This window comes from Trachypithecus francoisi, unplaced genomic scaffold (assembly GCF_009764315.1).
Source record: "Trachypithecus francoisi isolate TF-2019V2 unplaced genomic scaffold, Tfra_2.0 Lachesis_group4, whole genome shotgun sequence".
NCBI lineage: Eukaryota > Metazoa > Chordata > Mammalia > Primates > Cercopithecidae > Trachypithecus > Trachypithecus francoisi.
The window spans coordinates 93,422,838-93,447,743 of NW_022681469.1; the positions used below are offsets into that span (position 1 = coordinate 93,422,838).

A 24,906-nucleotide genomic window follows, 5' to 3' on the forward strand; every position below is an offset into this window, starting at 1 on the left:
TGTGAATGATGCTTCAGTGAACAGAGATGTACAAATACCTGTTTGAGTTCCTGTTTTCAACCCTATGGGTATATACCTAGGAGAGGAATTGCTGGATCATTGGCAATTCTGTTTAAGTTTTTGAGGAACCACAAAACTGTTTTCCACTTAGCAGCTTTTATTTGCACCATGATAACAAGGGAACATGTATTCCCATTTCTGATGCTTCCTCTGGGCTGAACCCTGCCCTTTACTCAGTCTACCCCAAGAGAGATGATAGAGTAACTTCCATGATTAATAAAGTCAGTTCTCTTTTGTCCCCTTGGGTGTGAATTTACCTACACAACACATGTCATTGTTTCCTTTCCTCCATGACAAAAACATAGGGCAGTGCTCCCCAGAGGAGGCTTGTTCTGGTCTGTGCTAACGTAACGGGATGAATAAGTGTTGTGCATGCTGGGATTGCGGTTGGAGGCCAGTTAGATTTTGTTCTTCAAACTGACTTCTGCAAAATAAATGCTCATATTTTGTCTTTCATCTGATCTTTATTGTTGTTGTGTTGTTTTTTTTTTTTCTTCCCCAAATTGTCTGGAACCTTCATAGAGTTCAGTGTGCTATTTACTGATTTTGTACTGGAGAATGCAAAAACTTAGGATGTAAGAGGTTATGATACCAGAAGAACTTGATCTGTATAGGTGTGGCCTGGAATTATAGATTCAATATCTAACTGCCACTTACTTTTAGTTATGTCAACTTGGAGAATTTACTTAATATTTTAGTTTCAATTTCCTTATCAATGAAAAGGAGGAAATCCTACTCACCTTTCTTATGTACCAAGGATACCCGGGGGCTCACCAAAGTATCAAGGCAAGTGCATGTTAACAGACAACCCGCCCCCCAAAAAAGTAAGATTCTTTCTAATTGACATTTTTCATTTCAGACACTTTAATAGCTTTTTCATAGTGTACACTAATGCTGTGAATTTGAATTTTTGAAACTTGACTACAGAAGCCCCAGCAGGATGCATGTCTACAGGAATACGGTAGAGACAGAGAAGTCAGTAAGCCTCCAGTCATCAATTAGAAAATAGGTCACTTTTCATGGTAAATATTCGTCAGCCAATATGTGATGATTTGACCAGAGTGCCTGGCCACTTCTCCACCAAGATCCTTTCAAGCTCTGACATTTTAGAAGTAACTTATATCTTGAGGGAAAACATTTTGAGAAAACTCGAACTCCGTCAAGTTTCATGACTTCATATGGCATCATCTCTAGATTATCAGAATACACCTAAGTAAGAAATGCTCTTATCTTTTCTAATATTCTCATTTTAGGTAACACATCACCTTGCCAAACTTTTCGACAGCATTGCGGATCTGCAGTTTGAAGACAATCAGGATGTTTCTGCACACAGGGCAGTTGGAATGTACAGCAAAGAAAAGGAGTATGTCCCGTTCCAAGCCGAATGTGAATGTGTGGGCCATGTAAGATTTGATTATGAGGTTTTCCATGCTAGGGGAGTATTTTCAGCATACTCTTAGAAGGTTTTATTAAACAAGAACAAAATTCAACTCAGGTCAAATCAGGCTCTGCTTAGTTTTGGGCTCAGAGGTTCCTTTTTACCTGTATCCACTGTGACAGAGGGCTCTTCTGCCGTGCATCCCTGTTTCTACTCATGTGGCTTTGGCACCCAGCAGGGTCTCAGAGATGCTAGGAATTGAACTAGACAGAAGCAACTGTAACAGATTGAATGAGTGACCCCAGAATTAGTGGCAAATGCAACTCAGTGACTGAGTCTCCTACAAAGCGTATTCTGTTTTCACCACTGCTCAGAGAACAGAGAAGGGTTATAGTAAAGCAGCACCTTGCAATAAAGCTTGTTTTAAAGAGGCTTTATGGTTCAGTAGTCCATTGTGAATGTTATAAATGGCTCCTCGTAAATACAGTTGATTGAGTCTAGCAAGCTGATGTCCTATACTCTAATTACCATGTGCACAGAATTAAGTTAGCATATTCTCTCCTCTCGCAGCCAAATACCTCAAAAATATTCTTAACAGTTATCCACAAGAATGGTTCATTATAATTTATGAAAGCAATTCTGGTGTTTTCAGATGATTTAGGGAAATTGCATCTTTTTATGATGATGCTCTCATAGCTTGGGTTAATCCACAGAGTGACTGAAGGAATAGCGTCTATTGGAGAACCATTTGGGTTGTGGCAGGGGCTCCTTAAAGTATTTGCAGAAATGCGAGTTGCAACCTTGTTTTACAAGGGTTTTCTTTACTCCTTTCTGTTCCTTTTTAATATTGTACCAGAAAAATCCTGCCAAATGAAGGAGAAGCAGATGGTGGAATACTTTGATTAAAATATATTTTTTGATCTCTTGGGCTTTTTAGGATGATATTATAATGATTAGAAAAAGTTGCCATAAACTCTCTTGACAAAAGTGTGTTGCTGTCTGCTGCCTCCCAGCAAACTGCTCGCTGACTGGCATGATGCCCGGAGAGGGGTAGTCCAATTGATGGATGTGTTTGTCACTAGCAGGAACCCTTGATATTGAAAGTTTTTATAGTGCTCTAATTTATTCTGTATAAGCAACTTATGCTGGAGACTTGTAAACATATACAAATTCACCCTCTAATTGCTTTCCTTTTATAAAAAGATGCTTTTAATTTGGTGTTTTTTTTTTATTTCTGCACTCTTTTAATTGGATTCCCCCCAATTTAGTCCATTAGTATATTTTTCAGCAAGTGTTGAATACCTACTGTGCGTCAGATGCTAGGTCAGGCTTTTGGGAGTTCAGAAATGGTCCTTGCCTTCGAGGAGCTCTTAGGCCCATTGAGAAAATGGATATGCCTATAATAATGGAGGTAGCAATTGTTGTTATACGGGGTTGGTTGAGAAGTACCAAAAAGGGAAGGATCCAGCAAGCACCTCATCAGAGCTTAGTTCTCAAAGCATACTGAGTTAGGTTGTCATTGTTGGCACAGTCATCTGTACGTGAGCTGACGTATTGACATATATGTGTGTTTGGTCTTCCCAAATGGACTGCAGAGTTCTTGAGAACAGGTGGCCATGTGGAGGATATGGATCCCAGGGTATCCAGGAGACGTACAGTAATGACTGAATTAATGAGGGAACTTGTTGCTTGGTGACATTAAGAGTTACCCTTAGTTATTAAGGCAGAGATACCAGACCCCATTGGTTAGATCAGAACAACCTGATCTAATTCAATTAATCTGAACTCCTGCTTGTTAACAAAGCAAAGTTGTGAAGCCAGAGGGAAGGCCCTTAAGAAGAGATACTGAGGCCGTTGCCAGGGCAGTGTTTCCTGTTTCTTTCAAGAGAGGAGGTTGTCAGCTCGTTAACCACATATCACTCCGTCCCAGTTCTCTAGAGGTTCTAGGAATGCTGCTGCTCTCTTCACAGGGGTGGAGGAAGAAATCAGTTGTATCATCTTAAGAATCTCATGTAATTCTTGGTATTTATTTATTATAGTCACTTTTTATTGCTATGGTCAATTATTTGCAAATAATATATGTATCCTTTTAATTATATCCCAAGCAAACAAATACCTGGATTAATATAACAAAATACATTTGACAGGGTGGAAAACGGGCTAAGTTGTATTTGTGGGAGCAAAGTAAGCTTCAATTAAAAAAAAAAAAAGATTAAGTTTGACAAGTCAGCAGTTGTCCTATCTCTCATACTCTCCTATGGTCTAATTTCTGACAAGTGTGAAGATTAGAACTAGTAGGGAATATAATTAAGGTACTTCCTGGAAACATTTTATCTTAAAACTAGGAACTATGACGATATTAGAGAAGTGTTCAGTAGATTTAAAAATTAATAGAAAAAAATTTTAACTGAATTTGTATTATTAAAGCTCTAGAATATGACTCATACCTCTACAGGTGTCTGTAACATTTGGTTTCTGAAAACACTGTGTGTTACCAGAGGGGAATCTTGGTCTAGAACCTCCTTGCTTTCAAAGCTGAGAAATGAGTAATGGAGAACCCCTTTTCTGTTTAAGCTGTTGAAAGTTGTTAGCCAGCTGGTGGGTAAAGTAAGATGAGCATTATTCCTGGGAGAAGACAGATTCATGCAGGAGAAAGATTTCACCATCAGTTGCTCACTTTCCTCTATGAGTTATCCCTCTTGCATCTTGCATCTAATAAAGATGAGCATTATTCCTGGGAGAAGACAGATTCATGTAGGAGAAAGATTTCACCATCAGTTGCTCACTTTCCTCTATGAGTTATCCCTCTTGCAGTTTTCTACCTAGGTTTAAAATGAATCCACCTGGGGCATTACCCTCTGCATGGCCTTAGAGCCAGTAGGAGGATGAAATTATCCTTCCGTAGTTAATCCTGTGTTATAACATTTCAACTTGCTTCCAAAGGTGGAAACATGGCTTCTGCAACTTGAACAGACTATGCAAGACACAGTGCGTCATTCTATCACAGAAGCCATAGTGGCCTATGAGGAAAAACCTAGGGAACTGTGGATTTTTGATTTCCCGGCTCAAGTTGCGCTAACCAGCTCACAAATATGGTGGACCACAGATGTAGGAATAGCCTTCAGTAGACTGGAAGAAGGCTACGAAACAGCCCTGAAGGATTTCCATAAAAAACAGGTATTTTATAGATTTGTGATTTTGAGACATAAAGGAACTTCAAGATGTAAGCTTGCTTCATTCATTCTTTTAGTCATTCATTTACAGAGTGTCTTCTGTGTGCAAAATACTATGCTGGGAAGATTTTAGCAATCAGTTGTTAAATCATTTTTTACCTTTGTGGTATCCTTCTAAATTTCTATACAGGTTTTTAAAAAGTACATCATGTCTATTGTCTTCTAAGACTCTAGGATAGCACTCATCCTAGATACTGTATATACTTATTTTCTTCTGTGTAAGACTCTCCAACTAGGTAGATCATGTATTTGTTAGAAAATATGTGTATGATTTGCATTATTCAAAATAGTGGAGAGTGGCTTAGCAAGAGTGAATATTTTCATGGGCTTTGGTTTTCTGTTAATTATAAATTACAGATGAGAACTTTGAAAAATAATCTGTTTTGAATTCTGTTGGTCCCAGTTATCCTGTGACCTTTCCTTAAGTCTTTCTTCTTACTGTGTGCTGGGAGCTATATAACAGTTCAGAGATGTAGTCTTTCTTTGAGCTTATAGAATCAGAGTATATTAGGCTTGAAAGGGAGTTTAAGTATTAGTTTGTCTACTCTTCTGGTTATCAATGGATAAAATCTGAATCCAGAAATATGAAGTGGCTTTCCCAATGTTACACAGTTTATAAGTGAACCTGGTAGGATTGCACCCTCTTCCTGGTACTGAGTTAAAATGCTTCCCAATGTTCCTCATCACCCCTTTTCTGCCTTAGCAGTACTTTTACTTCAATACCTTAAGAATTAAATGGATTTAGATAGCGAGTGATCATTGTATTATTAACACATTTGAAGATTCAAGTGTAGATTATTCCTTTTAATTTTGCTCTTTCAATATTGCATAGCGACCACCCAGCTTATTTATAATACTAAAGAAGTTTTTGTACCGCTTACTTTTGGAGAAAAAGAAATTCTTGATTTTACACTCTTAGGAAGGTAAGGTAATGGTTTCTGTTTAACAGGCTTGAAGTTACAGGATTCAATTTAAAGAAGTGGCTGGTTTCTTCCTAGGGTGCCATTTTTGCAATTCTAGTAACTGCCACTTGGTTGCTGAAGCTGAGTAGTTAAATTTTATTTTCATGGACATAAATAACTGAGATAATTAAAATGCAATTCTATTATACCTTTCTTATAAAATAGCCTCTGTTTAATTTACTGATATTTATGCTTTTATTATGACCATTTACATTATGCATTTAAGGACATTTAAAAATACTTGGTTAAAATAATATCCTCTTTTAAATTTCAGCTATTATCAATCACTACTCAAATCTTTCTACAAGCATATTCCTACTTATTTTACTCTGTTATTTTTCTCTTAACTCTTATTTCCAACTTGTCTTTTTTTGTTGCTAGACTATTTTATTGCTTATAAGGTTAAATGATGTTTTATGGGTATTATTTATATCAGCTTTATTTTTATTTTATGATTTCTTTGTTATTGTTTGCTGTTAAAGATAAAACAAATATAGTCACAGAAAATGAAAAGAAGGGACATAACATTTAAACATCCATGAATTCATTTTCAGGAGAAAAATTATTAACATTTTGACATGCAAACATCAAAAGTTTTTTCTCTGTTTACTGTCTATCTTTATCTGTATTTCCTTATGTGTGTATAGACATCTCTATTTATAGGTATAAACATGTATAAATCTCTAGCTATATATAAGTGTAGTTATTTATGTAGCTGTGTATCTGTGTCTGTAGATATACATTTTAAAAAATTATTTGACATTCCATACATTTATTTGATTACTGTATATTTTCTCTCAATATATTATCTACATTTTTTCTTGTCATAAATATACATCAGATCCACACTAAAAGTGACTGAATATTATTTCTTGGTATGGATACACCAGAATTCATTTTCTTTCTTCTCCTTTCTTTCAGTTTACTCTGGTTGTCTAACTTCTTATCAGGCACTGTTCTAGGTTCTGTGGTTCTAGCAGTGATGTTCCTCCACTTAGACACTTACATTCTAATTAATTATTAATAGATCTTACATCTCTCCTCAAGAATCTTAGGATCATTTATTCTTTTCTCCACTCCCCATCTTACATGCAGTTATTTAAACCTTTTTTTGTTCATTTTTTAATACTTTAAGTTCTAGGGTACATATGCATAACGTGCAGGTTTGTTACATATATATACTTGCACCCATCAACTCGTCAGCATCCATCAACTCTTCATTTATATCAGGTATAACTCCCAATGCAATCCCTTCCCCCTCCCTCCTCCCCCCTCCCCATAATGGGCCCTGGTGTGTGATGTTTCCCTTCCTGAGTCCAAGTGATCTCATTGTTCAGTTCCCACCTATGAGTGAGAACATGCGGTGTTTGGTTTTCTGTTCTTGTGATAGTTTGCTGAGAATGATGGTTTCCAGCTGCCTCCATGTCCCTTCAAAGGACACAAACTCATCCTTTTTTATGGCTGCATAGTATTCCATGGTGTATATGTGCCACATTTTCTTAATCCAGTCTGTTACTGATGGACATTTGGGTTGATTCCAAGTCTTTGCTATTGTGAATAGTGCCACAATGAACATACGTGTACATGTGTCTTTACAGCAGCATGATTTATAACCCTTTGGGTGTATACCCAGTAGTGGGATGGCTGGGTCATATAGTACTTCTAGTTCTAGATCCTTGAGGAATCACCATACTGTTTTCCATAATGGTTGAACTAGTTTACAATCCCACCAACAGTGTAAAAGTGTTCTTGTTTCTCCACATCCTCTCCAGCACCTGTTGTTTCCTGACTTTTTAATGATTGCCATTCTAACTGGTGTGAGATGGTATCTCATTGTGGTTTTGATTTGCATTTCTCTGATGTCCAGTGATGATGAGCATTTTTTCATGTGTCTGTTGGCTGTATGCATGTCTTCTTTTGAGAAATGTCTGTTCATATCCTTTCCCCACTTTTTGATGGGGTTCTTTGTTTTTTCTTGTAAATTTGTTTGAGTTCTTTGTAGGTTCTGGATATTAGCCCTTTGTCAGATGAGTAGATTGCAAAAATTTTCTCTCATTCTGTAGGTTGCCTGTTCACTCTGATGGTAGTTTATTTTGCTGTGCAGAAGCTCTTTAGTTTAATGCGGTCCCATTTGTCAATTTTGGCTTTTGTTGTCGTTGCTTTTGGTGTTTTAGACATGAAGTCCTTGCCCATGCCTATGTCCTGAATGGTACTACCTAGATTTTCTCCTAGGGTTTTTATGGTATTAGGTGTAACATTTAAGTCTCTAATCCATCTTGAATTAATTTTCGTATAAAGAGTAAGGAAAGGATCCAGTTTCAGCTTTCTACTTATGGCTGGCCAATTTTCCCAGCACCATTTATTAAATAGGGAATCCTTTCCTCATTTCTTGTGTTTGTCAGGTTTGTCAAAGATCAGATGGGTGTAGATGTGTGGTATTATTTCTGAGGGCTCTGTTCTGTTCCATTGGTCTATATCTCTGTTTTGGTACCAGTACCATGCTGTTTTGGTTACTGTAGCCTTGTAGTATAGTTTGAAGTCAGGTAGCATGATGCCTCCAGCTTTGTTCTTTTGACTTAGGATTGTCTTGGCAATGTGGGCTCTTTTTTTGGTTCCATATGAACTTTAAAGCAGTTTTTTCCAATTCTGTGAAGAAAGTCATTGGTAGCTTAATGGGGATGGCATTGAATCTATAAATAACCTTGGGCAGTATGGCCATTTTCACGATATTGATTCTTCCTATCCATGAGCATGGTATGTTCTTCCATTTGTTTGTGTCCTCTTTTATTTCACTGAGCAGTGGTTTGTAGTTCTCCTTGAAGAGGTCCTTTACATCCCTTGTAAGTTGGATTCCTAGGTATTTTATTCTCTTTGAAGCAATTGTGAATGGAAGTTCATTTATGATTTGGCTCTCTGTTTGTCTGTTACTGGTGTATAAGAATGCTTGTGATTTTTGCACATTGATTTTGTATCCTGAGATTTTGCTGAAGTTGCTTATCAGCTTAAGGAGATTTTGGGCTGAGATGATAGGGTTTTCTAAATATACAATCATGTCATCTGCAAACAGGGACAATTTGACTTCTTCTTTTCCTAACTGAATACCCTTGATTTCTTTCTCTTGCCTGATTGCCCTAGCCAGAACTTCCAACACTATGTTGAATAGGAGTGGTGAGAGAGGGCATCCCTGTCTTGTGCCAGTTTTCAAAGGGAATTTTTCCAGTTTTTGCCCATTCAGTATGATATTGGCTGTGGGTTTGTCATAAATAGCTCTTATTATTTTGAGATATGTTCCATCAATACCAAATTTATTGAGTGTTTTTAGCATGAAGGGCTGTTGAATTTTGTCAAAGGCCTTTTCTGCATCTATTGAGATAATCATGTGGTTTTTGTCTTTGGTTCTGTTTGTATGCTGGATTACGTTTATTGATTTGCATATATTGAACCAGCCTTGCATCCCAGGGATGAAGCCCACTTGATCATGGTGGATAAACTTTTTGATGTGCTGCTGAATCCGGTTTGCCAGTATTTTATTGAGGATTTTTGCATCAATGTTCATCAGGGATATTGGTCTAAAATTCTCTTTTTTCATTGTGTCTCTGCCAGGCTTTGGTATCAAGATGATGTTGGCCTCATAAAATGAATTAGGGAAGATTTCCTCTTTTTCTATTGATTGGAATAGTTTCAGAAGGAATGGTACCAGCTCCTCCTTGTACCTCTGGTAGAATTCAGCTGTGAATCCATCTCGTCCTGGACTTTTTTTGGTTGGTAGGCTATTAATGATTGCCTCAATTTCAGAGCCTGCTATTGGTCTATTCAGGGATTCAACTTCTTCCTGGTTTAGTCTTGGGAGAGTGTAAGTGTCCAGAAAATTATCCATTTCTTCTAGATTTTCTAGTTTATTTGCGTAGAGGTGTTTACAGTATTCTCTGATGGTAGTTTGTATTTCTGTGGGGTCCGTGGTGATATCCCCTTTATCATTTTTTATTGCATCTATTTGATTCTTCTCTCTTTTCTTCTTTATTAGTCTTGCTAGTGGTCTGTCAATTTTGTTGATCTTTTCAAAAAACCAACTCCTGGATTCATTGATTTTTTGGAGAGTTTTTTGTGTCTCTATCTCCTTCAGTTCTGCTCTGATCTTAGTTATTTCTTGCCTTCTGCTAGCTTTTGAATGTGTTTGCTCTTGCCTCTCTAGTTCTTTTAATTGTGATGTTAGAGTGTCAATTTTAGATCTTTCCAGCTTTCTCTTGTGGGCATTTAGTGCTATAAATTTCCCTCTACACACTGCTTTAAATGTGTCCCAGAGATTCTGCTATGTTGTATCTTTGTTCTCATTGGTTTCAAAGAACATCTTATTTCTGCCTTCATTTTGTTATGTACCCAGTAGTCATTCAGGAGCAGGTTGTTCAGTTTCCATGTAGTTGAGCGGTTTTGATTGAGTTTCTTAGTCCTGAGTTCTAGTTTGATTGCACTGTGGTCTGAGAGACAGTTTGTTATAATTTCTGTTCTTTTACATTTGCTGAGGAGTGCTTTACTTCCAATTATGCGGTCAATTTTGAAATAAGTGCGATGTGGTGCTGAGAAAAATGTATATTCTGTTGATTTGGGGTGGAGAGTTCTATAGATGTCTATTAGGTCCACTTGGTGCAGAGATGAGTTCAATTCCTGGATATCCTTGTTAACTTTCTGTCTTGTTGATGTGTCTAATGATGACAGTGGGGTGTTAAAGTCTCCCATTATTATTGTATGGGAGTCTAAGTCTCTTTGTAAGTCTCTAAGGACTTGCTTTATGAATCTGGGTGCTCCTGTACTGTGTGTGTATATATTGAGGATAGTTAACTCTTCCTGTTGAATTGATCCCTTTACCATTATGTAATGGCCTTCTTTGTCTCTTTTGATCTTTGATGGTTAAAGTCTGTTTTATCAGAGACTAGGATTGCAACCCCTGCTTTTTTTTGTTCTCCATTTGCTTGGTAGATCTTCCTCCATCCCTTTATTTTGAGCCTACATGTGTCTCAGCATGTGAGATGGGTCTCCTGAATACAGCAAACTGTTGGGTCTTGACTCTTTATCCAATTTGCCAGTCTGTGTCTTTTAATTGGACCATTTAGTCCATTTACATTTAAGGTTAATATTGTTAAATGTGAGCTTGATCCTGCCATTATGATATTAACTGGTTATTTTGCTTGTTAGTTGATGCAGTTTCTTCCTAGCATCGATGGTCTTTACTTTTTGGCATGTTTTTGCAATGGCTGGTACCAGTTGTTCCTTTCCATGTTTAGCGCTTCCTTCAGGGTCTCTTGTAGGGCAGGCCTGGTGGTGACAAAATCTCTAAGCATTTGCTTGTCTGTAAAGGATTTTATTTCTCCTTCTCTTATGCAATTTAGTTTGGCTGGAGTTTGGCTGGATATGAAATTCTGGATTTAAAATTCTTGTCTTTAAGAATGTTGAATATTGTCCCCCACTCTCTTCTGGCTTGTAGAGTTTCTGCCAAGAGATCTGCTGTTAGTCTGATGGGCTTCCCTTTGTGGGTAACCCGACTTTTCTCTCTGGCTGCCCTTAACATTTTTTCCTTCATTTCAACTTTGGTGAATCTGGCAATTATGTGTCTTGGAGTTGCTCTTCTCGAGGAGTGTCTTTGTGGTGTTCTCTGTATTTCCTGAATTTGAGTGTTGGCCTGCCTTACTAGGTTGGGGAAGTTCTCCTGGATGATATCCTGAAGAGTGTTTTCCAACTTGGTTCCATTTTCCCCCTCACTTTCATGCACCTCATTCAGACGTAGGTTTGGTCTTTTTACATAATCCCGTACTTCTTGAAGGCTTTGTTCATTTCTTTTTCCTCTTTTCTCTTTAGATTTCTCTTCTCACTTCATTTCATTCATTTGGTCCTCAATCGCTGATACTGTTTCTTCCAGCTGATCGAGTCAGTTACTGAAGCTTGTGCATTTGTCATGTATTTCTTGTGTCATAGTTTTTATCTCTGTCAGTTTGTTTATGGCCTTCTCTGCATTGATTATTCTAGTTATCCGTTCTTCCATTTTTTTTCAAGATTTTTAGTTTCTTTGTGCTGGATACGTAATTCCTCCTTTAGCTCTGAGAAGTTTGATGGACTGAAGCCTTCTTCTCTCAACTCGTCAAAGTCATTCTCCATCCAGCTTTGATCCGTTGCTGGCGATGAGCTGCGTTTCCTTGGAGGGGGAGATGCGCTCTTAAACCTTATTTTTAAAAAATTATCCATTAATTAGGGTGGGAGTGGTATTATTTCAGATCTTAATTAGATTTACCAACATATTTACTAATGACTTTGCTCATTTTTTATTTAATTTTTACCTGATTCCTTATTTGCAAATCCAGCTCCCTTCTTTCTATAGAATGTGTTTTAGCACTGTGCAGTGATGAATTGTTACAGGAAAATTTCTGTTTCCTTGTCTTTATTTTGACTTCCTTTTTAATAATGTAGCTGGGTATATAATTCTGAGTTGATAATATTTTTTATACCTTAAAAATATTTTTCCGTTTATCTTATGGCTTTTATTGTTGTTATTGTAAAATCTTATGTCATTCAAAGTATTTTTCCATTATAAGCTGTCTGTCTTATTTTGGGATAATTTTAAGATTTCTTTCTTTTCGTGGTTCTGATAAAACTTTTTTTCCTTGTAGCATATGATTAAGAAGAAAGAGGAATCCAGGGCCAGATTAAGTAGGCTCAAATCTCAGCTTCTGCTATTTATTAGCTGTATGACTATGGACAAGCTATTTAATTACTCTGTGCCTTAGTTTCGTCATCTGCAAAACACAGACAATGACAGTACTTGCATCGTAGGATCATTAGAAGGATTACTTAGTTAGTATATGGAAAATACTTTTTTTTTTTTTTTTGAGATAGAGTGTCACTCACTCTTGTTGCCCAGTCTGGAGTGCAATGGCTTAGTCTTGACTCACTGCAACCTCAGCCTCCCAGGTTGAAGCAGTTCTCCTGCCTCAGCCTCCTGAGTAGCTGAGATTACAGGCACCTGCCACTATGCTCAGCTAATTTTTGTATTTTTAGTAGAGAGAGGGTTTCACTATGTTAGCCGGGTTGGTCTCGAACTCCTGACCTCAGATGCTCCAGCTGCCTTGGCCTCCCAAAGTGCTGTGATTATAGATGTGAGCCACTGTGCCCAGCCAAATACTATTTTTAAATAGTGTTGATGTGCTGTATAAGGGCTGGCTCTTGCTGCTGTTGTTAATGCTATCATAATAATGACAATGGTGTCCAATGTGATACACAACTCATTTAACAGATTTTTCTCAGTAATTTGTAATAAAAGCTTTCAAACATACAGAAAAGCTGAAAGAATTTTGTAACATGTATGCCTACTACTTAGATTCTATAATTACTATCTTGTTTTATTTTCTTTATCACATGTCATTTATCAAACCCTAACCAACCATCAATTCATTTTGTATCTGTGAATCATTTCAAAGGAAGTTACACATACCATAATCTTTACCCCTAAATTTTTCATTATTTAAAATTTTACATTTTAATTGAAAGGTAAACAGCATGCATATTTATGGGTACACATAATGTTTTGATATCTGTATGTATCATGGAATGCCTAAATCAGGGTATTTAACATATGCATTACCTCACATACTTTTTTGTGTGGTGTGTTTAAAAGGTACTTTCTTAGCACTTTTCAAAAATATGTTATTTTGTTACTAACTGAGGTAACCATGATGTACAATAGACCTCTTGAACTTACTCCTGCCATCTGAAATTTTGTGTCCTTTGACTAATATCTCCCCAAACCTTCTACCCCTCAGCCTCTGGTAACCACTATTTTGCTGTATATATAAATTGGAGTTTCTCATTTAAAATTTTTAAAAATTTTATTGGCATAAATGTATGAAGTACAAGTGCAATCTTGCCACCTGCATTGAATTTGTAATAGTGAATTTAGGGCTTTTAGGGTATCTTTCATCTGAACAATGTATACTGTGTCCATTAATTTCTCATCATCTACCCCTTACCGCCCCCTAACAATTCCCAGTCTCCATTGTCTATCATTCCACACTCAATATCCATGTGTACACATCGTTTAGCTCCCACTTATAAGTGAGAACATGTGATATTTGTCTATGTCTCACTTGTTTCATTGAAGATAATGACCTCTAGTTCCATCTATGTTGCTACAAAAGACGTGATTTTATTCTTTTTTATGGTGGTGTAGTATTCCATTGTATATATATGTCACATTTTCTTTTTCCATTTGTCCGTCAACGGCCACTTAGGTTGATTCCATAACTTTGCTGTTGTAAATAGTGTCACAATAAACATAGGAGTGCAGATATCTTTTTGATGCAATGAGTTATCTTCCATTCAGTAGATACTTAGTAATGGAATTGTTGGGTCAAATGCTTGTTCTATTATTAGTTCTTTGAGAAATCTCCATACTGTTTTCCACAGGGGTTGTACTGATTTATGTTCTCACCAAGAGTGTGTAAGAGTTCCCTTTTGCTACTCGGGAGGCTGAGGCAGGAGAATGGCGTGAACCCGGGAGGCGGAGCTTGCAGTGAGCTGAGATCCGGCCACTGCACTCCAGCCTGGGCGGCAGAGCGAGACTCCGCCTCAAAAAAAAAAAAAAAAAAAAAAGACTTCCCTTTTGTCTGCATCCTCACCAACATCTGTGTTGTTGTTGTTGTTGGTCTTTTTAATAGCCATTCTGGCTGTTATAATATCTCATTGTGGTTTCAATTTGCGTTTCCCTGATGATTAGTAATGTTGAGCATTTTTTCATGTGTCCTTTGGTTTTTGTGTATCTTCTTTTGAAAAATGTCTATTTATGGAGTTTGACATTTTTATATTCCACATATAAGTGAGATCATATAGTATTTGTTTTTCTATGTCTGGCTTATTTCATTTGACATAATGTCCTCCTGGTTGTCACAAATGACAGGATTTCCTTTTTTTTAAAAGGCGGAAGAGATACAGACATCTCTTCAACATATTGATTTCAGTTCTCTGGTGTGTATCTCCATTAGTCAGATTGCTGGATCATATGGTAATTCTATTTTTAATTTTTTGAGGAAACTTGATGCTATTTTTCATAATGGCTGCACTAACTTACATTCCCACCAACGGTGTACAAAGATTCGCTTTTCAAACACTTCAATTTACACACCCAATTCTTCAGTTTAAGTTCAGTTATTATATCTCAGTTTCCCAAAATTGGGTTTTTTTTGTTTTTTGTTTTGCTTCTTTAAAAATCAGTTTTATGGCCAGGCGCGGTGGCTCAAGCCTGTAATCCCAGCACTTTGGGAGGCCGAGACGGGCGGATCACGAGGTCAGGAGATCGAAACCATCCTGGCTAATACGGTGAAACCCTGTCTCTACTTAAAAATACAAAAAACTAGCCGGGCGACGAGGCGGGCGCCTGTAGTCCCAGCTACTCGGGAGGCTGAGGCAGGAGAATGGCATAAACCCGGGAGGCGGAGCTTGCAGTGAGCTGAGATCCGGCCACTGCACTCCAGCCTGTGTGGCAGAGCAAGACTCCGTCCCAAAAAAAAAAAAAAAATCAGTTTTATGATGACCTATCTTTTCATTGTGGTTTCTATTCTTTCATCTCATTAATTATTTTAAAGAGATGTTTAATAGTTTTACTTAGATTGTTCTATTAGCTCTAGTTCTGAGGCTGGATCTCCTGTTAAATTTGATTTGTGTTTTAATGTTCATTTTTAAAGGTTATCTTTATGTTTTTTTTTCTGCAGGAATTTTCTTCCCTAAATTGAACAAATGTCACTACAGTGTATCTCCCCTCCCCCGGCCCGGCAATTCTTTCAGGTCTCTATAAATCTTGTACGTTCTGGATGATGATTATGATTATGATTGGTTATGATTATGATAGAGACAGTCTTACTCTTTTTTCCCAGGCTGGAGTTCAGTGGAGTGATCATGGTTCACTGCAGCCTCAAACTTCGGGGCTCAAGCAAACCTCCCACCTCATGTTCCTTGGTAGCTAGGACCACAGGTGCATACTACCATACCTAGCTAATTTTTGTTTTTTTCTTGTAGAGAGGTGGTCCAACTATGTTGACCAGGCTGGTTTTGAACCCCAGACCTCAAGCAGTCCTCCCACCCCAGTCTCTCAAAGTGCTGGGATTACAGGCATGAGCCACTGCCTTGGCCAGTTGTAGATTAATTTTGCAGTTACTCAGTTTAGGATTTTCTGATCACATTAGCAGGGTCAATTTGGATGCCACAGCTTCACGTGGTATAAATGTGAGATTTTGATTTCTTTTAAGGGATTTTTTCTGGTCCAAAGCCTCCAGATACTTCCAGCTTTCATGTTGCTCCTTGAGCTGATGGGTAGAGTTTTTCTAGAATTGTAACACTTTCAGTATCTTATGTTCAACATCTCAGTTCCAACTTTCTGCCTTGCTCGAGGGAGTATGAGAGGCACAACTGAAATGGGAACATTTTTGTTCCCATGTGGCAGTTTAAACCTCAGCTTCGGATGTTTGGCTCTCTGTACAAATTCTTTGAGCTGCCATGGCGTTCACTTATCAACCTCATCATACCTCTTCACTTTGAGGCTCATTCCTGTTGTCAGGAAGGGATCAATCTCTCTCTCTCTCATTCACTCACTCACTCACTCACTCACTCACTCACTCTCTCTCTCTTCCCCTCCCTCCCTCCCTCTCACTCCCTTTCACTCCCTCTCTCTCACGCCACTATTGACCACTCCCCCTTTTTCTCTCTCCTCTCCCTTTCCACCTTTCTCATGTTTGGCTGTGTACTTTGTATTTAGGTATGTTCTGTTTTATTTAATATTTCTGTGTTAATAAATTGTCCATGTTCATTTAATCTAATACATTGTAATACCAGCTATTATGATTATTATTATTGTTGATAATACTGGCTAGTTGGGTTGCTTTTTCATTTTTCGTTATCGTTAATAATACTGCAAGGAACAGCCTTGTATAGACATGTCACATGCATTTTTATTTATTCAGGATAAGTTTCCAGATGTCAAATTGCTAGATCAAAGCCTTTGCAAGATAGTGCCAAATTTACGTTCCCAATATCAGTGTATAAGAAGTGTCCACTCCTTCCCCTGTCAGCAACGTTGGACTGGTTCTTTTTTTTCTTCTCATTCTTATAAAGGTATTCATATCCCAGTAGCTTTGGTTTGTTCAACTAACTAATGGAATTTAGTGTTCGTCTCTTAAAATCTTTTAAAAGTTTTCCACTTTGTTCAAGAGTTATACAGTGCTTCTTTTTTCATGTTGGGTGAGAAGTAGAGAAAGGGAATGATTTGTGAAGAAAGCATTTATCCACGTAATTATAAAACACTTCTCGCATGAATTGAAGTGTTTGACAGACCAGACAAACAGATGCCTTTACTACAGTGTTTCAGTTTTGTGACTGGCACTAACATGTATGTTACAGAAGCTAACATTTGAATTCTACTAAAGCTGTGGTTTGGGTCATGAGAAATGTTTGCATCTAAGTTGAAACCTTTTCAGTTTTCTTCCTTTCAAAATGAGTGTAACCATCTGCTGGAGTGTGCTTTTAATTAAAATTATTCTTACTAATACTGCAAGCAGTTTTTTAAATGAGCTTTAGTCATTTAAAATAACGTAATTTTAAAACTTGTATCAGAGTTGTATATAATTGATGATTATAAGTAATTCCTTTCCTTGGTTATCCCAAATTGTAGTGAGATAAATAAACCAAGGTAATAATTTTAAACTCTATTTCCCCCTGGATCTATGGTGATTGCATATTAGTATTAGGATTAAAGGCAAAAATACTGCATTTTGAATATTTATCAATCATATATATATATATATATATATATATATGCTGCCTTGACAGAGTCTTTGAAAAAAGTGGCAAGTATGATAAATTTAATTTCTCAGATTTGAGGGTTCCTTGGTGAAAGTGTTTTGTTTTGGAGGCTTGGGATATGGTAAGAAAGTTTCTCTACTCCTCTTTTATTATTGAGCTGTGTGAAAATCATCAAAAGAGAGATAGAAGTGTTTTAAACTTGAAAAAAGTAATATCTGTAGTGTGCAGGGACATTACCCAGAGACTTTTGCTAAGAACTCAAGATAAATAATATAAAACTTTTCTTATTAACCATCCTCTCCCTCTCAACAAAGACTCAGAAATACCAGTATACATATAAGAAAGAGACCCGCATTTTGCTGCTGAAAGCCAATTTTTGGCCTCACTTTTAGTTGCTAAGAAATTTTTTTGAAAATTTTGGATGCAATATTGCTAGCATTCTTTTCTTGTTTCAGCCCTATTACCTGAATAGAGAGGCCGGTCAAGCCTGGAGTTACGAAGTGTATACTGGACACAAGTATTTTTTTTTTTTTTTGACCTTTATATAACAACATAATCTGATAGCTTTATGCTTTATAATCTAGCAGTAACTCACAAGATCATGAGTAGAGCACATACTCTCTACCTCCTCTCTCATCAAATATTACATTGAATGACAGGTAAGATATATAAAAAAAATCATATTGTTCTTAGAAATACAGGAACATATGATTTGAGGAATGCCAGGAACATATGAAATTGATTTGATAGCTGACTAAGAACAGAGAAAATCAGTCCAAACCTATAAAAAGAAGAAGCTATTGCAATGGTAAGCCAATTTTCACTCAGCAAAATTTCAGATAAATTATGAACTCACCTTAAACAAATATAAAAAACATGGAATTTATGGTTAGTGATAAGGATTAAATCTAGAAGAAATGGACAACTGGAGCCGCTTCTCTCCCCTGTATATCTCAAGAGGCTATTAGTAGAAGTGTTTGTCCCCAGTACAAAGCCCTGAGAAATGCTTTGCAAGCAAAGTGAGCCATTTATAGAGGGCTGCTGTCATGAATATGTCTCGACTGAAGAGCAGGAGTTGGCCTACTTTTTCTGGGAAGAATCAGGTGGTAATTATTTTTGTCTTTGTAGGCCACATAGTGTCTTCTGCATGCATGCATCTCTATTGTGGTGGTTGCAAAGAAGCAATTGGTAATTTGTAAGTGAATAGGTATAGCTGGGTTCTAATAAAATGGTATTTGTGTAAACAGGTGGTGGGCCAAATTTGGTTCATGGCCTATAGTTTACCACTTTTGCTTTAGAGAAAGAAGCAGAACAAATCCTGAAGTAACTGAAAATCCCCACAATGAGAGATGGAGGTAAGAGACAAAAGGATTTGTCACCCATATATGCCATTTGATTTCAATATGATCCATTAACATGAGAGTTGATTCTTTGAACAGACCAATAATGCCGACAAATTTTTACAGTTCGGAGAAGAAATAAAAAAACATACAATAAAGGGATAGGGGAAAAACATCCCTGTAAGTAAGAGATTTTAAAATGACTGTGTAGGTATGTGATTTTTTTTTTCTAATAATTAAGTCAAAATCTAAAATAAATGGATGTTTTTCTATGAATACTTTTTCTAGAACTGAATCAAAATAATTTAGAAAACTCAAGTAGACCATTAACAATGGAAGAATTGAAATGGTAGTCATGGTAGTCAAAGATGGGCACTCCTTCCTAAAAAGGACCCTTTTTCAGTGATTTTATCATGGGAAAGATAAACACCATGTTACATCAACTGTTCTGGGATGTAAACAGAGATGTAAGGATTTTCCACTCCTTCTATAAAATTCTAATATACTTGATACAAAAACCACACAATGATAAAATACAAAGGAAAATTCTTTCGGCAAGTCTCCTAAGTTAGCATATCTTCTTTTTTGTGTGGATTTTTTACTTAACATTGGGAGACAGTCCTTATGGGTCTTACATTTGTATACATCTTATGAACAGAGGTAATGACTGCCCTTTGTTCCAGATACATTTTTATAGTGAACATTCTTGAAAATAGAGACAGTATCTCTCTCCAAAGCAAAGGGCATGTTGACTTATTATTTCGTATAATAAAAATAATATCTCTTCCTGGGGCAAATGTCAGACATGCTGTCTTTTATAAAAATCCAGAACGTTTCTATTGTAACACAGCTCACTGCATGTGCTAGCCCTCTTTGAATATCCTTTGAAAGTTTGTACTCAGAGATAGTGCAAATGTTAACGTTCTACTGTTACTCATGATATTGCTATAATAAACTGTCCTTTATCTCTGACCCAGGAGTTTCATGTCTTCTGCCAGCATCCATGACTTGTTAGCCTGCAAGTAGGATAAAATGTCATACCCTTCACATTTTTCAATGAACATATTTTTGAGATTCATGTCTGTTGTTGCATGTATTTGCTGTTATTATTTATTGCTTACTAATATTACATTGTATACATATACCACAATTTTTCTACCCATCCTGTTACTTGATGTTTGGGTTTCCAGTTTGAGGTTATTGTTTCTAAGGCTGCCTTAAACATTATTGGATAAAGTCTTTTTGTGAACATACATTTTCATATCTCCTGGGTAGAAACCTAAAAGTGAAATTGCTGGATCACAGAGAAAGTATACATTTAACCATTTAAGAAACAGCCAAACAGCTCTCTATTGTTATACTCCCATGAACAATGTGACAGAATTTTAGCTGTTTTACATATTTGCCCATATTCATATTGTCAGTCTTTATAATTGCAACCATTCAAGTGGGTATAAAATAGTATATCATTGTGATTTTAATTGGCATTGTTCTAATGTCTAAACATGTTGAGCAACTTCTCATGGGGCAATTAGCATTCGTACATCCTCTATTGTGAAGCGTCTATTAAGATCTTTTGATCTTTTGCTCCTTGTTCAAGTAATTGGATGATTTACCTGATATATTTTTAAGACAGGGTCTCACTCTGTCAACCAGGCTGGAGTGCAGTGGCATAGTCTGCAGCCTCAAACTCCTGGGCTCGAATGATTCTCCTGCCTCAGCCTCTTTTGTAGTTAGGACTAGAGGCAAGCACCACCATATTCAGTTAAACATTTTAAAAATTCTTTTTGCAGGTCTTGCTATGATTCCCAGGTTCTCTTGAGCTCCTGACCTCAAGTGATCCTCCTGCCTCAGCCTCCCTAAGTGTTGGAATTAAAGGTGTGAGCCACTGTGCCTGGTCTTTTTTAATTGTTGATTGTAGGATTTCTTTATTTGGGATACAAGTTTTCTGTTACAAAATGGACTAATTTTCTTAATGGCATATTTTATCAGAAAGGTATAACTTTGATGCAGTGTAGTGTATCAAATTTTTTTTTCATGGCTAGTGCTTTTTGTGTCTTTTTAAACCTTTTTTTCTTTCTGTGTGCTCTGTGTGTGTGTGTGTGTGTGTGTGTGTGTGAGATGTGTGAGAGATAGATGTTATTGCCTGTCCAAAAGTCATGAAAATATACTTCTATTTCTTTCAAGATGCTTCATGGTTCTGGGTTTTTCCCATTAGGTCTACAATCCTTACCTCTTTCCTTTTTCTATTGAATTAATGTGACACCTTGGTCAACAGTCAACTGACTATATATTTATGTGGGTCTATTTTCAGATTCTCTTGTTTCATTGATCTGTTTCTCTGTCTTCATGCCAAATCCACCTTTCTTAATTACCATAGCTTTATAGTAATCCTTAAAGTCATTTTATATATATCCTTCAACTTTGTTCATTATTTTCCCCAAGATTGCTTTGACTGTTTGAGGTTCTTTTCTATATAAATTTTACAATCACATTGTTTATTTTTACAAACCTAATTAATTTTTAGCCTAATTAAATTGTGACTGGGGCAGCCTCCAAATACAAATTTTGGAAGAATGAACATCTCAATAATTATGGTTGTTATAACCCAAGAACATGGTATATCTCTTTATATAAGTTTTTTCTACCTTCTCTCAACAATATTTTCTGTAGTTTTCAATGTAGAAGTCTTGCATATTTCTTATTAGATTTATTTTTAGGTAGTTGATATGTTTTTTATTCTATTTTATATACTAATTTTTAAATTTTATTTCCCAGTGTTTTTGGCTGGTATATAGAAATTTATTTTTAAATATTCACCTTATATCTTGGGGCTTTGCTAAATTTACTTACTACATTTAGTAGTTTTTAAATATATATATATGTATACTGTACAGGGCTTCCTATGTACAGAAATACATCATCTATAAGTAATGACAGTTTTCTTCTCTTCCATTCTTTTTCCTTTTGTTTTTTATTTCCTTTTTTTGAGTTATTGAATTGACTGAGCCTCCAGCACAATGTCGAATAGAGGTAGTGAGACATCCTTGTCCATTTACATTCTTTGGGAAGAATAATATTTCTCCAGTAAATATGATGTTAGTTGAATGTTTCTTGGAGATGCCCCTTATCAGATAGAGGAAAGTCCTTTCCATTACCACATGCAGAGAATTTGCATCTTAAATCAGCATTGAGCTTTCTCAAATCTCATGAGATGACCATGCCATTCTGTTATTGTGGTGAATTTTCGAAAGTGAAGCCAACTTTGCATTCCTGAATAATAAACACTTGGTTATGAATTATCCTTTAAGTGTGTAGGGGTGTGTGTGTGTGTGTGTGTGTGTGTGTGTGTGTGTGTCTTTGGCTGGATTCTATTTGCTATTATTTTGTTAACAAATTCTACATTTATGTTTATCAGGGACATTTGTCTGTAATTTTCTTTTTCTATGATATCTTTGCCAGATTTTGAAATCAGGGTATACTCTTAGAAGGAGTTGGAAAGTGATCCATTTATGTCTGTTTTGTGAAAGAGTTTATGATAGGCATCACTTGTGATGCATCTGGGCCTGAAGTTTTCTTTGTAGAACATTTTTTATTGTAAATTGATTTCTTTTATACATATGCAGCTGTTTAGGTTTTTTTGGGCTTCTTTTCTTGTGTCAGTTTTGGAAGTTTGTATTTTTCAAGATATTTGCCCATTTTAAGTAATTCAGTATGTGGCAAATTACAGACCTCTGGCCAAATCTGGCCCAGTGTCTATTGTCTGTGGCTATTTTCACATCACGATGGCAGAGTGGAGTGGCTGTGACAGAGACTACATGGCCTACAAATCCAAAAATATTTACTATCTGGTCCTTTACAGAAAAGGGGCCACTCTTGGTCTACGCTTTTCAATTTATTGATGTAAGTTGGTCATGCTATTTCAGTATTATCCTCAGAACATCTGGAAGGTCTGCCCAGATGTCCTACTTTCATTTCTAGGGTTGGTAATTTTTTTCTCCTTTTTTTCTTGATTGGGTTTTCTAGGTGTTTATCAATTTTATTTCTGTTTTCAAAGAACTGACCTTTGATGTTATTGGTTTTCTCTATAGTTTGTTTTAGATTTCACTTATTTCTGCCCTTATTTTGATTATTTCCTTTCTTCTTCTTGCTTTGAGCTTAATTTGTTCCTTTTTTTCAAGTTTCTTAAGGTGAGTGCTTATTGACTTCATACCTTTTTCTTTTCTAATATAAGCATTTAAAGGAACTTTTAAAACTTGAAAAATATCTACCAGAAACCTGCAGAGAAAATCATACTTAATGGTGAAACATTAGAGTCATTTCCATTAGTGTCAAGAATGAGGTAATTATGCTCACTATCTCTGACATTCATTACTCAGTTTTGCACTAGTGGTTTTAGCAGTAATATTAAAGGAGAAGTAGGAAGTGAGCATTGGAAAGGAGGACAACAAACTGAGATTCAACAACCCATGTTCTGATAGTTTTAAGAGCATGAGACTTGGTCTCTTTGTCATTTCCTTTGCTCTGGCTGGTGGAAATGAAAATTCATTGTTTCTGATACTGCTGAAGGTGAAACTGGTAGGTTTCAAGATTAGAGGTCCTTGTTGCTGTTATGAAACAAGAAGAACTTCAGTATTATGTCCTGTTAGAAAGAGATTGAGAGTTCTGGTAACTGATCCCCAAGGTGCTATACTAGTTATATTGTAATGTTCCCTTTGATCTGCTAAGCTGAGGACTTCTAGCTCCAGACTACTTTTCTATTTTTAAGAGACTGAGTCTTGCTCTATTGTCCAGGCTACAGTGCAGTGACGTGATCATAGCTCACTGCAGTCTCAAACTTCTGGACTCAAACAGTCCTCCTGCCTCAGTCTCCCAAGTAGCTAGGACTACAGAGGCTTGATACCATGTCTGGCTAATTTTTAAATTTTTTGTAGAGATAGGGTCTTGCTGTGTTGCCTAGGCTGGTCTCAAACTCCTGGCCTCAAGGAATCCTTGCTCCTTGGCCTCCAGAAGCACAGGGGTTACAGGCATGAGCCAGCGAATCTGACCTCCAGATCTCAACTTTTCTGCAGAGTGGCCTCTTCCAGCTTCTTTGCCACCATGGCTTGGGTGTCCCCATATTGGGAGATATGCTATGACTGATGCTGGTAAAACTGCAATGCTTCCGCTGCAAGGAAGACTTTTTTTTTCTTTGTTGCCTGATTTAAACCTATATTATTTAGGGATACACTCTTTAAATTCACAGTATGGCCTCTTTCTACCATGATGCCATAGGAGCCAGGACGGAAAAAAATGGGGGACCAGCCACCACTATGTATCAGGAATCACTGCTTCTCTCTGACCTTGAGTCTGTTATTTTCTAGGTCTGACATTGTCCTACATGGTGAACCCACCATCATCCTACCGCGCTCTCTGGCCCTCTTTGGGAACACTAGTCCCTTAGATATGTGTATCCTATAAACCCCAATGGTGGTCAAGATCGTGCCTTTTCCTTTTTTCTTTTTTTCATGATGTGTGACATACAAGGTGTAAGATCTTGTCTTTTTGTTAGGAAGCATTTCTGTGTTTATATAAATAAGAGAATTCATAGGTGGGGTATACTGAGTTACCTCTGTCTCCTCACCACAATCATTGGAGGCCAGCACTTGCCTGGTCTGACGCCCTGTTATCCACATAAGAAGGTTTTGTGTTTGTAGAATAAATAGTAAGATCTTAGAATTGTGTGCTAGTACCTGGCTCCACCATTTATAACTGTGTGATCTCGGGCAGATTATCTCATATTCTCATATGTAAAACTGGAATACTAATCGTGCCTACTTCATAAAGTTGTGATGATTAAATTAGAAAACACACCGTACACATGTATACATACAATGCCCATCAGTCAGTGCTTTTATTATCTGCTGACATCATCAGAGAGGGACTAGAGCAATGGCCATCAGGCTGATGTCCCTCCCCCGATACCATCCTCCAGGTAGGAGGCAAGGGTGACCTCCACTGTCCAGAGCATTTCTCCACCTCTGCTCTGGGTCCCTTCTGCTCTGAACTCTCTCAAGGCTGCCCTGACTTTCTTTCCTCCCGTTTCTTCAGTTTCTACCTCT

The 24,906-nt window shown here is 36.9% G+C and overlaps 1 protein-coding gene across 1 annotated transcript in view; it reads left to right on the plus strand.

The window, feature by feature from the left end:
* The window catches only part of DNAH11 (dynein axonemal heavy chain 11), a 407,209-nt gene that overhangs the window by 123,985 nt on the left and 258,318 nt on the right, over window positions 1-24,906 (plus strand). Inside the window, exons 29-30 of the mRNA XM_033192171.1 lie at window positions 1,314-1,463; window positions 4,382-4,615. Of these exons, the coding sequence (XP_033048062.1) occupies window positions 1,314-1,463; window positions 4,382-4,615 (384 nt within the window). The remainder of the gene's footprint in view (window positions 1-1,313; window positions 1,464-4,381; window positions 4,616-24,906) is intronic.